Genomic DNA, 14612 nt, shown 5'->3' on the forward strand with positions numbered 1-14612 from the left:
CTGAAACTTCTCTGTTCTCTCACGACGTCCTGGGTCAACAGAGGCTTAAATTTGGAAGTTTTCAGCTCGAAACAGGCTGACGACGGCGGCTCGGGGCGCGGGCCGTCTTTAAAGCGATAGTAACACTCCTTAATCTCTCATCAGCTGTTAAAATTTTCACCAAAAACCGTCTGAATTTCTCGAATGGTGTCCACTTGGATCTGCCTTACAGTTTCTGAAAAAATTTTGATCAAGCAAAGCGCCAGTCTCTCAGGAAGAAGTCAGACAAAGGAATTCCAACGAGGGGGGTGGACCAGTGCTCACTCAAAGCCTGCCCACAGGCGAATGACGCAACCAACAGGCGTGAAAAAACTCACGCATGCGCACGAGGGTTCAAGCTTGTCTGACGCAATCACACGTGATTCAAATCCATATAGTTTTTGAAAAAAATAAAAGGTTGGTTTCTTTTCTAATAGACCTCGTATATGGATATATATGTATCCTATCAGAATCACTAAGGGCCCTTGGGCAAGGTCCTTAATCCCCTAGTTGGTCCTGGTGTGTAGTGAGCACGTTGTATGGCTACATAAATGTCGTCTGTTTACCATTTTATTGATATAGGTCAGACCTACTGTGTTATGCTATTTATTACTAGCACAATTGTTGAATGAACGTTGGTGTAGTGAGTAAATGAGTCCTTATTTAATGGCGTTGATGATAATTATATGGTTCTTGTTCTTTATTTTTGTTGTAATATGTAATAAATATCTTATCACGCCTGTTTATGTACAGGGCATGGTACATAAACAGACAGGCTTGGGGAGTAACGGAATACATGTAACGGTGTTACGTAATTAGGATACAAAAAAGGTAACTGTATTCTGCTACAGTTACAGAAAAAAGACATATTCAGATTACAGGTATATTTAGTAAAAATGGGGATTACTTTGCAGGATTACAATTTTAATGCATTTTATGATATCTGTATATAATATTTCTTTCTTTGAAACGAAAACGTCCCTTCATGGACAGCGACATGACGTCTCCTAACCGGGCAAAATATTGATGAAGTACCCAGATGTTAATGCATTTTCAATGGAGATTCGCGTTTGAACACACTCAGAAAAATGCTTGCGAAATACGTGTTAAAAATGCCATTTTGACCTGGATATTGAGCCAGTAAACTTAAATTACATTAAATTATGTCAGGAAAGTATTAAACTTACTCTGACACACACACATTCCCAAATATGAGAGTTGAAAGTTACACGGATCTGTGCTGTTCAAGCTGCTGAGCTGAGGCGTCCTGCAGCTGCTGTTCAACGCAGCTCTTAAAACCATTACAATACATTTATATACATATTAGATTTTTACACAGTTATCCTTTATTGACCGAGTTTCATTCATGAAGTCAGTGGTGTGGGTACACATCTCTGTGTGGGTGTGACTGTGAGCGGCACAGCGCGGGTCATTCTAATCTCATTATTTTAAGGTGCAAATTAAAAAAAATCCCCAGTCTTGTCAAACAATTTTAATCACTAACGACAAGTATTTTAACTAGACATTGGGTGTAGCAGTGGAAAATATCAACTAGACATAAGTCAGGGCTGGATCCAGAGTGGAAATCTGACAGATGCATTTTTGCCCAATGATAAAATAAAAATCGTACACGCCTTATTAAATAATCTTCATCTTTTATTCGTGTGCAACATACACTGTCACACTTCTTTTAATATATTATTATACTTCATGGACCATAGTGAACACTTCTTATTTGTATAAATATGATGTCCAAAACAAAAACACTATAACAAAAACTGACTGTAAACAGGATCAAATTTATTGCCAAAATCTTTGTTATACCTGAATCTGTATATGATTTTTTTTTTCAGTTGATAAAATCAATAAAATATGACTGCATATATTCTTAATAATATTGAGATTCACAGAAGACATTTTCCATTGATACAAATCAAAATTAGAAACAGTCCAGCAGGTAACAATATTCATCATGTCCATGACTAAAGATACTAAAACAAACACATCACAATTGTGGTATGTGTACAATATTAGTTTTTATATTTATACAATAATAGTTTTAGTATATTTAGATTTTGTTGTGATTTGGCACTTTATAAGCCGATTAAATTGAAATTGAACATTTTATTGAGTCTTAAAGTAAATAATATGAATTGTCACTGGATTCTTAAACTTTGAACATAATAAACTCTACATGGTGGATCCTTGATCTCTGGACATAAATAGGAATAAACAAAATCTGTAGTTTTTGTCAAAGCATTTCCTTTCAGACATTATTGGCATGAATGTCTTTCCATATATCTGAGCTGAGCTCTTACAGCTGCTGTGCTTCACTTCAGGAATTTGTGAAGAAATACAGCACGTTTCATTTTGGGAGGAAAAACGTTTAGTCGATTGTAGTTTCTTGTCTGTATTACAACGTTTGGAAAGAGGTGTCATTTTATTTAAAGCGGCAATACATTTTGAAATTATTAATTCCGAGTGGACTCTGTCTCGGCAGAGAGCCGCGCAGCGTTTGGAGCTGTGCCAACGGAACGGAGGACGATTCTTGTTTCTTGACAGCAACAAGACAACTGTCCCAGTTAGTGACTTTAATACACAAAAGTGACTCATGATATTTTAATGGCTTTGCGAGGGGTTAAGAAGCAGACTTACCGCTTCTGAAGAGCAGCGAATCAAAGAGCCACGAGTCATTGGATCGAAGCATTGCTTCAATGGTTCAGGGCTTCAAAGTGGAGTCGCGCTGCAGAAATGGTTGATTACAGACCCGCTGCAGACCAAACCCTGAATATCTGACTTTATTTGTACGTCCGTATGACTCTGAAACTTGGAAAAATCCGTGTAATTTACGGACTATAGGTTGACATGAAAACCAAAGCTGTGTTCACTGCGGGGACAAGTTCGGCACTATTCGGGATTATTCAAGATTTTTTTTTTACCGATGACGAACAAAATTTGACCGATGCAACTGCATCGGTCCAGACCGGTCTGGGTCCGGTCCTGGCATAAGTGAAGAGTTAATGGTCCGTATCATCGGGCGACACAGGTACGGCAGGAGACATACAGCTGTTTATCATCCAAATATCACGGACAAAGTGACAAGAAGAACAAAAACCACTTACTTATGGAAGGAAATATTGTCTCCCTTGTTCCTCTGTTTGTGGCTTTGCCAACATGCGCAGCTTTCCGGCATATTCCACCTGTTTCTTGAACTTCTATGCACGCAAATCACTAACTTGCCTGGAATTAAAATGGTGACCACGCCTCCTTACTGACAGGATTTACTTAATGGTTTTCATGATGCTTTTGTTCTTATTTTGAAAGTTTAATAAGTGGACTGATATGTTAAACATGGTGCGAATGCCATGTGAAAGACTAAAGTAAGATAATTTATGTTTACTGAACAAGTAGTACACTTTTTTTTTGTTTTGTATATTGTTCTGCCACTTTTAATTATAAAATTCATCCGCACACGCCTGAGTTTTCATTATCCTTCATTTGTTTGGCATTTTTTGTTGAAAATTTAGCAGGTGAACACTGGGTGTGTTTAAAACACTATTGTGGTGCTCTTAATTCATAATGTGAAGTAAAACAGAGCACATGCCATGGAAAAGAAACAGTTTTATTTTTGCTTAATAAACGTACTATCTAGTCAAGAATATTTCTACTTAGTTTCTTTAGTCTGTATTAGCATATTTGATATTGGAGTAATCCAGAAGTAATTGAAAGTAATCAAATTACATTACTTTAATATTATGGTACTTGGATTACGTTACTGATTACATTTTTCAACAGGTAACTAGTAACTGTATCGGAATACACGTTTAAACTAACCCTCCCAATCCTGTAAACAGACATGTGATAATGGGGGTGTGTGTGTGTGTGTGTGTGTGTGTGTGTGTGTGTGTGTGTGTGTGTGTGTGTAAAACAGGGGTGGTGGCCAAGTGGTTAGTGTGCTTGGTTTCAGTGCAGAAGGTTCCCAGTTCAAACCCCACCCCTGCCACATTTCTCCATGTAATGTGAATTTGCATCAGGAATGGTATCCAGTGTAAAATTTGTGCCAAATCAACGTGTGGTGGTGGTGACCCCAAGTAAAGCCAGTTCTGGTGATCACTAAATCTTATATGCTAAAATAACTAGTAACTGCAAATAACCATTAAATAATAATTTACTCCAACGTAGTTAGCAGTAAATGAAAGAGGATTATTGCAGTGTTATTATTTATGCCTTTATTTTTTTCCTCCTACAGAAGCACCTTTCACTGGAGGTCTGCATGCTGCAGTTCTTCTATGCCTACGTTCAGAGGTATACAGCAGTGTGCATTTATCATTGTAACCTAAAGCATAATATTGCTGTGAACAGACGTGTGTGTGTGTGTGTGTGTGTGTGTGTGTGTGTGGTGTGTGTGTGTGTGTGTGTCTCTCTCTCACAGGGTCCCTGTCTCCAGTTTAGTTGACAGCTGGCCATCTCTGCTGGCGCTGCTTAAGGACGCTGTACAGTTGAGCCTCCCTGCTCCAGGACAGTTTCTCATATTAGGGTTGGTTTCTCTTCCTTCTCTCCTTTTCATTGATGTGCACGTTCCTTTATCCTCACAAACGCTGGATTGTGCAGAATTTGTCACTGTCGATGTTGATGAGTTTCATCCATTTGTCTGGCCACAGTGTTTAACTGGACAAGTTGGTGTGCAGAGAAGTCTTATTTTACTTTCATATTATTCTCTGTAACTTAAGCTACTTCATTTTTTCTTCTAGAGTTCTGAATGAATTTATTTTGAAAAATCCTAATTTGGAGAGCAAGAAGGACCAGCGGGAGCTGCAGGTACTTTGAATCTACTTGAATTGGTTATGTTTTCTAAGAGTTTTGGTGTTCTTTTTATGCTCTAAATTTTCTTAACAATTTTGTAATTAATTGACATTTTTTAATATTAATGGCAAGTTTGATGTTTTACAATGTCTTGATGTTTCTTGAAAATATGTTCATTAAAACCTGCCGAACTCTGTAAGAAAACTGCTTGCAGCAACACTTAATATGTATCTACCAAAAAATGTAGTACCGTGATCCAGCACTCAGGTGCCTGAGTGTTGAGGACCCCAATGACTGGAGAAGGACAAGAGGACGCCCACACTTTATGTGGCTGTGGCGGATAAACTGTTACTTTTGAAGGTTGAGGATGGACTGATCAACTGCATGGGTGGTTGTCATCCAGGACGGCACTCAGGGCGGTTCTGTGGTGTAGCGGATGCAGCGACGTGTTGCACCAGCTCATAGGCCCAGATTGATCTGACCTGTTTGAGTAACCCTGCAAGCAAGCCAGCGAACTGACAAACACTGTTTCTGTGTTTAGGATGTGACCCATAAACTGGTGGAGGCCATCGGAACAATTGCAGGCTCCTCTCTGGAACAGACAACATGGCTGAGGAGAAACCTGGAGGTGAAGGCCTCTCCTCAGATAGTTGTGGATGGAGCCAACCTGGAAGCTGATGCAGAAGGTGCGTTGTTTGGAGGAAGTGCCAAATAAAGCTTGTGATGTGTATTCCTGCATATTTCAGTGTAGCTAACTTCTAACACGTCTGCATTGTGAGATAACTCCAGAATGGTTCACTGATACATTTCCAAGCCTATACTGCCATCATCCGGTGAATGACTTGAAGTACAAATGGCTCTCACTGGGATGAAGGATCTGGGGTTCATGCTGGCTCAGTTTTAGTTTTGTCAACTTTTTTTTTTTGGTTTGTTTTTTTTACTCTTCTACCTGGGGGCTGTGGTACTGAGGACTTTACTGTAAGTAGTTAATGTCTTGGACTGGTGAAGAAGTAAGTCCTATAAAGGCTCTGAAGCCCGTGTGTGTGTTAACGTTTCTCTACGGATTCCGTGCTGTGAAGTGGATGAGAACCTGTGACTTCCACTGGACGTGATGCCAGTCAGACTCTGGTTAGTGTTTCTGGTTCCCAACTCCAGCCAGGGCTGGTAGCCATTTGCATTAAGTGCCTTGTCTAAGGACACAAATGGGAAGCATGAGTGGGATTCAAACCCAGGTCTGCATATATATATATATTCACCAATGATGTTTTCACACCTACAGAATGGCTTGTTTGAGCTAGAAAGTAGGCATGAAGATGTCGTCAGCTTTGTGAACCCAGTCTTAGAGTATGTGTACAAATGAGAAGGTCTGGATCAGATGTCTTCAACTCATTCCAGAAAGGGCCCAGAGGTGCAGGTTCTCTTCCGCCAGGTGGTTTCACTGATGAACATCACTTTGAGCAGATGGAATCAATCGATCAGTGAAATCACCTAGTGGAGTGGGTGGTTACAAAGAAAACCTGCACCCTCTTGGCCCTTTGTGGAATCAGTTTGAGACCTCTACCTTTGGGACAATGTGGACAGGCTTAGTTAGTGCTCTTGGATCCCAGTCAGAAGGTTCCTGGTCAAAGGCCGCCCATTGTCCATGTGCTTGTGGGGTTGGGCCAAGAAGGAGATTCGGTGTCGAGCTTGTGCCAGAAAGACATGCGGCTCCATACGGGATCTGCTGTGGTGACCCTGAAAGAAATGACTTGAAATAAATTGACAGACATTAACTTTTATTTATTTATCTCACTTTGTGCCTGTTTGAGGTAAATGAATAAAGAAATACCATGAGATTCCACCAGAGTTTGCTCAGAAGCACCAAGACCTTCTGAGCTACTTCAGTGCAGGCTTCTGGTCTGCAGCAGCCGTCATTCACCCAAACCAACCAGTCAGATCAGGCAAACGATCCAGAGTTATCTGAAAGCATGTGAACATCAGTCGATCCAAGTCTTAGATTGTTGTACTGGATAAAACACAACCTGCATGTTTGAGCACAACAAAATTAATCATTTTACAGTGTAGTTGCCACTAATATTTAGTGTATGTATGTGTGTGTGTGTCATTTTAGACTTAATGCTCACAGTGATGGAGGCGTCCAGCTTCACTCCATCCGTGTACAGTGTTCACGCCCTCACACTGTTGGCTGAGGTAAAATGTCTGTCGCCTCTTCCTGCATGTCTTTATCTCTGTCTGTTAGATTCTCCTACCGGGTTTCACGTCTCATCCCGATGGTCTTTCCTGTATCTCAGTTCAGTTTATTTATATATCAAGTCATAACGTAAGTCATTTCACAAAGGTGCAGTCTGACCCGACCCAGTGTATCTCACTCCGAGTCGTTTACACCTGACTGATCACGCCTCCTCCTCACTTCACCTCCTGTCACAAAGGTCCTTCCAGCCTTTGGATTTCATTGGGTGCTTCAACACGCCAAGTTGAACAGTTGAACTCAGCGGCCTCCCACTTTTGTCTTTCTGTCTGAGCTCAATGTCGGGGCGACCGTGCACGCTTCACCTGTGCTTCTGTGTAATGTGGGGGGTTAATGCTGCAACAAAAGAAATACAACCGGCTGAATACACGTGATATTCTTACTAAGTAATAGTTCCATAATACGAACAGTAGAAAATGATTAAGGTTTTATTGTATGGATTGTAAATGGGGATAATGTTCATATCAGTTGGAATTACGGTTCATTCAGTTGTATATAAATATGTTTTGCAGGTTCTAGCTCATCTTTTGGACATGGTGTTCTACAGTGATGAAAAGGAGCGAGTCATCCCTCTGCTGGTTAATATCATGCACTACGTTGTTCCCTACCTCCGAAACCACAGGTGTGTGTGTGTGGACTGGATGCTTTCTAACCAGGAAAGCTTTCTGTTTCCTGTATCAGGCTCACTGAGATTTATTTATTTGTTTGTTTGTTTGGGGTTCAGAACCTCCATGACCAGTAAAAGATCAAGGACCGTGACATCGCCCGGTATGGCGGAGACGGGGTCCCACCCTGGAGCCAGGCCTGGGGTTGGGGCTTGCGCGCGAGCGCCTGGTGGTTGGGCCTTAGCCCATGGGGCCCGGCCGGGCTCAGCCCGAAAGAGTGACGTGGGCCCACCCTCCTGTGGGTTCACCACCTGCAGAGGGGGCCATGGGGCTCGGGTGCAGAGAGGATTGGGTGGCGGTCGAGGGCGGGTGGCCCGGCGGCCCGGTCCATGCTCACAGCCCCTGGCTGTTGGGACGTGGAATGTCACCTAGCTAGGGGGGAAGGAGCCTGAGCTTGTGCGGGAGGTTGAGAGATACCGACTAGAGATAGTTGGGCTCACCTCCACGCACACCTTGGGCTCTGGTACCCAACTCCTGGAGAGGGGCTGGATGCTTCATTTTTCTGGCGTCGCCCACGGGGAGAGGCTGAGAGCTGGGGTCGCATTGCTTATTGCTCCCCAGCTCAGTCGCCAAGTGTTGGAGTTCACTCCGGTGAATGAGAGGGTCGCGTCCTTACGCCTTCGGGTCGGGGACAGGTCTCTCACCGTTGTCTCGGCCTACGGGCCGAGCAGCAGTGCAGAGTACCCGACCTTCCTGGAGTCCCTGGGAGGGGTACTAGATAGCGCTCCGACTGGGACTCCATTGTTCTCCTGGGGGATTTCAACGCCTATGTGGGCGGCGACAGTGAGACCTGGAGGGGGGTGATCGGGAAGCACGGCCTCCCCGATCTGAACCCGAGTGGTGTTCAGTTGTTGGACTTCTGTGCTAGTCACAGTTTGTCCATCACAAACACCATGTTCGAGCACAAGGGTGTCCATAAGTGCACGTGGCACCAGGACACCCTGAGCCGGAGGTCGATGATCGAGTTTGTAGTCGTATCATCTGACCTTCGGCCACATGTCTCGGACACTCGAGTGAAGAGAGGGGCAGAGCTGTCGACTGATCACCACCTGGTGGTGAGTTGGATCCGCTGGGAGGGTAGGAAGCCGGTAAGACCTGGCAGGCCCAAACGTATCGTGAGGGTCTGCTGGGAACGACTGGCGGAACCCTCTGTCAGCGAGGTCTTCAACTCCCACCTCCGGGAGAGCTTCTCCCAGATCCCGGGGGAGGTTGGAGAGATGGAGTCCGAGTGGACCATGTTCTCCACCTCCATTGTCGATGCAGCTGCTCGTAGCTGTGGTCGCAAGGTCTCTGGTGCCTGTCGCGGTGGCAATCCCCGAACCCGGTGGTGGACACCGGAAGTAAGGGATGCCATCAAGCTGAAGAAGGAGTCCTACTTACCTTTGTTGGTAGGTGGGACCCCAGAGGCAGCTGACAGGTACCGGCAGGCCAAACATGCCGCAGCCCGTGTGGTCGCAGAGGCAAAAACTCGGGTCTGGGAGGAGTTCGGGGAGGCTATGGAGGAGGACTATCGGTCGGCCTCGAAGAGATTCTGGCAAACCATCCGACACCTCAGGAGGTGGAAGCAGCTCTCCACCAGCACTGTTTACGGTGCGGGTGGGGAGCTGTTGACCCTGACTGGGGATGTTGTCGGGCGGTGGAAGGAGTACTTCGAGGATCTCCTCAATCCCATCGTCACGTCTTCCGAAGAGGAAGCAGAGACTGGGGACTCGGAGGTGGACTCATCCATTACCCGGGCCGAAGTCACCGAGGTTGTTAGAAAGCTCCTCGGTGGCAAGGCTCCTGGGATGGATGAAATCCATCCTGAGTACCTTAAGTCTCTGGATGTTGTGGGGCTGTCTTGGCTGACATGCCTCTGCAACATCGCATGGCGATCGGGGACAGTGCCTCTGGATTGGCAGACCGGGGTGGTGGTCCCTCTGTTTAAGAAGGGGACCGGAGGGTGTGTTCCAACTATAGGGGGATCACACTCCTCAGCCTCCCCGGTAAGGTCTATTCCAGAGTACTGGAGAGGAGAATTCGACCGATGGTTGAACCTCGGATTCAGGAGGAGCAGTGTGGTTTTCGTCCTGGTCAAGGCACACTGGACCAGCTCTACACGCTCCATCGGGTGCTCGAGGGTTCATGGGAGTTTGCCCAACCACTCCACATGTGTTTTGTGGATCTGGAGAAGGCATTCGACCGTGTCCCTCGGCGCACCCTGTGGGGAGTGCTCCGGGAGTACGGGGTCCTTGGTCCTTTGCTAAGGGCTATCCGGTCCCTGTACGACCGCAGCAGGAGCTTGGTTCGCATTGCCGGTAGTAAGTCAAACCTGTTTCCAGTGCACGTTGGCCTCCACCAGGGCTGCCCTTTGTCACCGGTTCTGTTCATTATTTTATGGACAGAATTTCTAGGCGCAGCCAGGGTGTAGAGGGGGTCTGGTTTGGGAACCACAGAATCTCGTCTCTGCTGTTTGCAGACGATGTGGTTCTGTTGGCTTCGTCAAATCAGGACCTTCAGCGTGCACTGGGGCGGTTTGCAGCCGAGTGTGAAGCGTCCGGGATGAAAATCAGCACCTCCAAATCCGAGGCCATGGTTCTTGACCGGAAAAAGGTGGTTTACCCTCTTCAGGTCGGTGGAGTGTCCTCGCCTCAAGTGGAGGAGTTTAAGTATCTCGGGGTCTTGTTCACGAGTGAGGGACGGATGGAGCGTGAGATCGATAGACGGATCGGTGCAGCATATGCAGTGATGCGGTCGCTGTATCGGACCGTCGTAGTGAAGAGAGAGCTGAGTAGGGGGGCAAAGCTCTCGATTTACCGATCGATCTACGTTCCGATCCTTACCTATGGTCATGAGATTTGGCTCATGACCGAAAGAATGAGATTGCGAGTACAAGCGGCCGAGATGAGTTTCCTCCACAGGGTGGCTGGGCGCTCCCTTAGAGATAGGGTGAGGAGCTCGGTCACTCGGGAGGAGCTCCGAGTCGAGCCGCTGCTCCTCCACGTCGAAAGGAGTCAGTTGAGGTGGCTCGGGCATCTTTTCCGTATGCCCCCTGGACGCCTCGCTGGAGAGGTGTTCCGGGCACGTCCCACTGGGAGGAGGCCCCGGGGAAGACCCAGGACACGCTGGAGGGACTACATCTCTTGGCTGGCTTGGGAACACCTTGGGGTTCCCCAGGAGGAGCTGGAGGAGGTGTTTGTGGATCGGGAGGTCTGGGTGGCTTTGCTTGAGCTGCTGCCCCCGTGACCCGACTCCGGATAAAGCGGAAGAAAATGGATGGATAGATGGATGGATGTTTGGGGTGCAGGGTGCATTTTTGTCTAATTTTGAGTCAAAATCTAACCGGACATATGCAAACACAATGGAACGCACGTGGCATGTGTGTCAGGCATGCTGACCCCAAGACGCCTGCTAATGTTGGGGTCAAAGAAAAGCATCACTTGACAGTGAGAAGCTTGTCAGCGTTTGCCCAGGGCGCCGTGGGTTAATGCAGACTAAGTGCTGTTTATTTTTATTTATTTGAAACAAAAATGGTTTTAAACTTATCGACAAGCAAAACATTTGCCAATGGAAGAAGTGAAGATTCACTTAAGAATTCTTGAAATAAGGTGTTGAAATTAGCAGAGAAAACTCATTTTGAGCATCTCAAAAATCTGATGGAATCAAAACTTGTTTACCCACAGAAACGTGTTTGTTTACCCTTATAACGTGATATTTCAGATACTCTTTCATGATTTTCAAGATGTATTTTCCTAAATTTCTTACTGAAATTTGACTTAAGTGATTTTTCTCTTACATTAACTGTAATTTGAGAGGTTTTTTTGTTGTTGTTTTTTTTTACTTGAGATTAGTTGAGGATAGAATTTGCAATGAAAACCTGTTTTTTGGTTTGTTGCTTTTTTTTCCTGTCAGTGCTCACAACGCCCCCAGTTATCGGGCCTGTATCCAGCTGCTCGGCAGTCTGAGTGGGTACCAGTACACCCGCCGTGCCTGGAAGAAGGAGGCCTTTGACCTCTTCATGGACCATACCTTCTTCCAGATGGACTCCTCCTGTGTCAGCCAGTGAGTTAGACTTTGTGTATGTTTTAAAGTGTCAACAGAGATGTCAAAAATGACAGTTTTCCTCAAGATGTCAAAGTTAATGAAATAAAATATAAATCACAGTGAATTAAAAGCGAATTGTATTATTGCTCATATTCTTATTTTGTGTCCAAAGACTGAGCTCATGTCTGGTCGTGTCAAACGTCCATGTTTTAAAATCAAAGATATTAATGTTTTCTTTCTTTTTTCATTCACCTTTCTTCTGTGAATCTTATAGTTTTTGATGACTGATGCTGCACTCATGCCTGCATTTATAACGTGCTTTTCCTTCTCTGTCAGAAGCTTAAAGTGCTTTACAGTAACGCCTGACACACTGACATCAGGCTGCTGCCATACCAGGCGCTCACTACACACTGAGACCAACTAGAGGATTAAAGACCTTGCTCAAGGCCCCTTAGTGTTCTCCGGCCAGACGGGTTTGAACTGAGGATCCTCTGGTCTCAAGCCCAACGCTTAACCACTAGACCATCACCTCCCACATATGACTTAGATGACTTGTTAAACCCTTCTGCTGATTAGCACTTGTAGTTCTTTGAGTTCGTGGCGCCTCCTGCAGTGTGTGATCATGTGTTTTTGTTGTTTGGTCAGTCGGTGAGGGTGATGTTCTTCAGGTGTACAATAAGCCTTTTTTGATTTGCTTTGTGGAAGGTGCTGTATTCACTGTCTGAGACTTTTGTGATTCAGCCACAGTTTGCATAGATTTAATGTGAACATGAGCTATGAAAGATGACCGTCTACATGAATGTGGGATTTTGAAATATGAAGCTGTTTAATGGCAACATAATTTCTTTCATCTTTCAGCTGGAGAGCCATCATTGACCACCTAATGACGCATGACAAAACCACATTCAGAGACCTCATGAGTAAGCTTCAGCTTCATATGCGCTTTGATTGATAAATTACATTTTATTCTTTGATGTTGTAGGTGATTTTTTTTTTTTTTTCTAATTACCGTATTTTCCGGACTATAAGTCGCACCAGAGTATAAGTCGCACCAGCCACTTTATCCATTATAAAGAAAAATAAACCATAGATAAGTCGCACTGGAGTATAAGTCGCATGGACATACAGGTATGTTAACTTAACATGAAAGTTCAGATGATAATATTATGATATTATGATGATAATATCTGCACATTGTTCGAGCACCCATGTGCGGACTCGTTCCTCTAGCTGTGGCCGTCTAGCTTTTAGCCCGCGATTAGCTTTTTTTGTTTTTTTTCATGGTGGTTAGAGTAACCTCTGCTTTCCTCCAGTCCCTCACAAGTTTCTCACTCACTCCAAACTCTCTCTTTGCTGATCAATTACCGTTTTCGGATGCATATTTCACCAGTCGCAACTTGTAATCTGCAGAGTATCCTTTTCTTTTTGGTGGCATTTTTTTCTGGCCTTCTCAATTGTCTTAAGTTATCAGTAATGTTGAAATTTCTATTTTTCTATGGTAGTCAGAAGTCGCAGGAACAGTCACACAAGCCTTGAGCACCCTCTCGTGAGCTGCATTTTACCTATGGATATGTTTGCATTTTGCGTACCACATTGCGAGCCGAACCATGCAGCACCTACCTGCGCAGCTCATGACCTCCCTGTGGTGTCGAAGCCAGCTCCTTCCATGTGCAGATGCTAATCCTCCGCCGTCGCTCACCCAGTGCTCCCACACAGCTCTGAGCATCAACTCTGCTCACACCGATATCCAAGGGTTGAAGCTGTTTTGTTAGCCCTCCCGGAATAAGCACCGTGTTCGTCTGCTTCACACGCTGTTTCACAATCATTGTCTGGGTGAAGTGAGGAATAACGCGTCCAATGTTCTGTTCTCTGATTGGTTATCGCGACCAGCGTGACCTATAGGACGGCTGCCATACTACAGTGCCCATGATGCATTGCATTTCCGGCCATTTTAATCTTAGAGCGACTCTGTCACGTAAAATTGTTTTATTACGGTAAATTAATTGAGAATCTACCGCGGTATATTTTTCATTTATAAGTCGCACTGGAGTATAGGTCGCACCCCCTGCCAAAACATGTAAAAAGTGCGACTTATAGTCCGGAAAATACGGTAATCATTTCCAGAGCTTTGATTTATTTATTTTTATTTTTTATCACTTCTCCTGAGTCCAGTCTAAAGGTGCAGGTTGTCCAGATCAATACGAGCACTGTTTCTTCTTGGTTTATGTCCGTAGGCGGTTCAGACTCCATGTCGGCCAGTATGACGTAGTTAATAATGAAGTGGTCCTTTGTGTTTGTAGCCCGAGTGGCTGTAGCCCAGAGCAGTTCTCTGAGCCTCTTCACCAACAGAGATGCGGAGCTGGAGCAGAGGGCCATGCTGCTCAAACGATTGGCTTTCACCATCTACAGCAGTGAGGTGGACCAGTACCAGAAATACCTGCCAGACATACAAGGTAACCAAGACCCAGTTACACAGGTTAACATCACTGCTTTAAAGCGGCTCCTACAGAGGCTGATGGAGTGGAGACGGACTACAAACCGAAGGTCTCGCAGTCCCGGGGGGGTCTGTCTGTCTGTCTGTCTGAGAGTCTTACAAGATCAACTCCTGGATTTCATTGAAACTTGACACACTGGTGATGGACATAAAGTCATTCCAGTCTTATATCTTCAAGGATTCAAGGATTCAAAAGGAGTTTATTGTCATATGCACATAGGAACATGTTCCCTGCACAATGAAATGTGTTTACTGCATTTTTACCCATCCTAATTGCCAGTTAGGAGCAGAGGTTGCCTTTTTTGGCGCCCGGGGACCAGCTCCAGATGTATATCTCTGCCCTAGGTCACGAGCAGGGCTG

The 14612-nt window shown here is 45.0% G+C and overlaps 1 protein-coding gene across 1 annotated transcript in view; it reads left to right on the forward strand.

Moving 5' to 3' along the window:
- The window catches only part of dop1a (DOP1 leucine zipper like protein A), a 156802-nt gene that overhangs the window by 130609 nt on the left and 11581 nt on the right, over nucleotides 1–14612 (forward strand). Inside the window, 8 exon segments of the mRNA XM_034175420.1 lie at nucleotides 4451–4555; nucleotides 4770–4836; nucleotides 5363–5507; nucleotides 6932–7011; nucleotides 7582–7691; nucleotides 11626–11775; nucleotides 12616–12677; nucleotides 14058–14210. Of these exon segments, the coding sequence (XP_034031311.1) occupies nucleotides 4451–4555; nucleotides 4770–4836; nucleotides 5363–5507; nucleotides 6932–7011; nucleotides 7582–7691; nucleotides 11626–11775; nucleotides 12616–12677; nucleotides 14058–14210 (872 nt within the window).

This window comes from Thalassophryne amazonica, chromosome 7 (genome assembly GCF_902500255.1).
Source record: "Thalassophryne amazonica chromosome 7, fThaAma1.1, whole genome shotgun sequence".
Classification (NCBI taxonomy): domain Eukaryota; kingdom Metazoa; phylum Chordata; class Actinopteri; order Batrachoidiformes; family Batrachoididae; genus Thalassophryne; species Thalassophryne amazonica.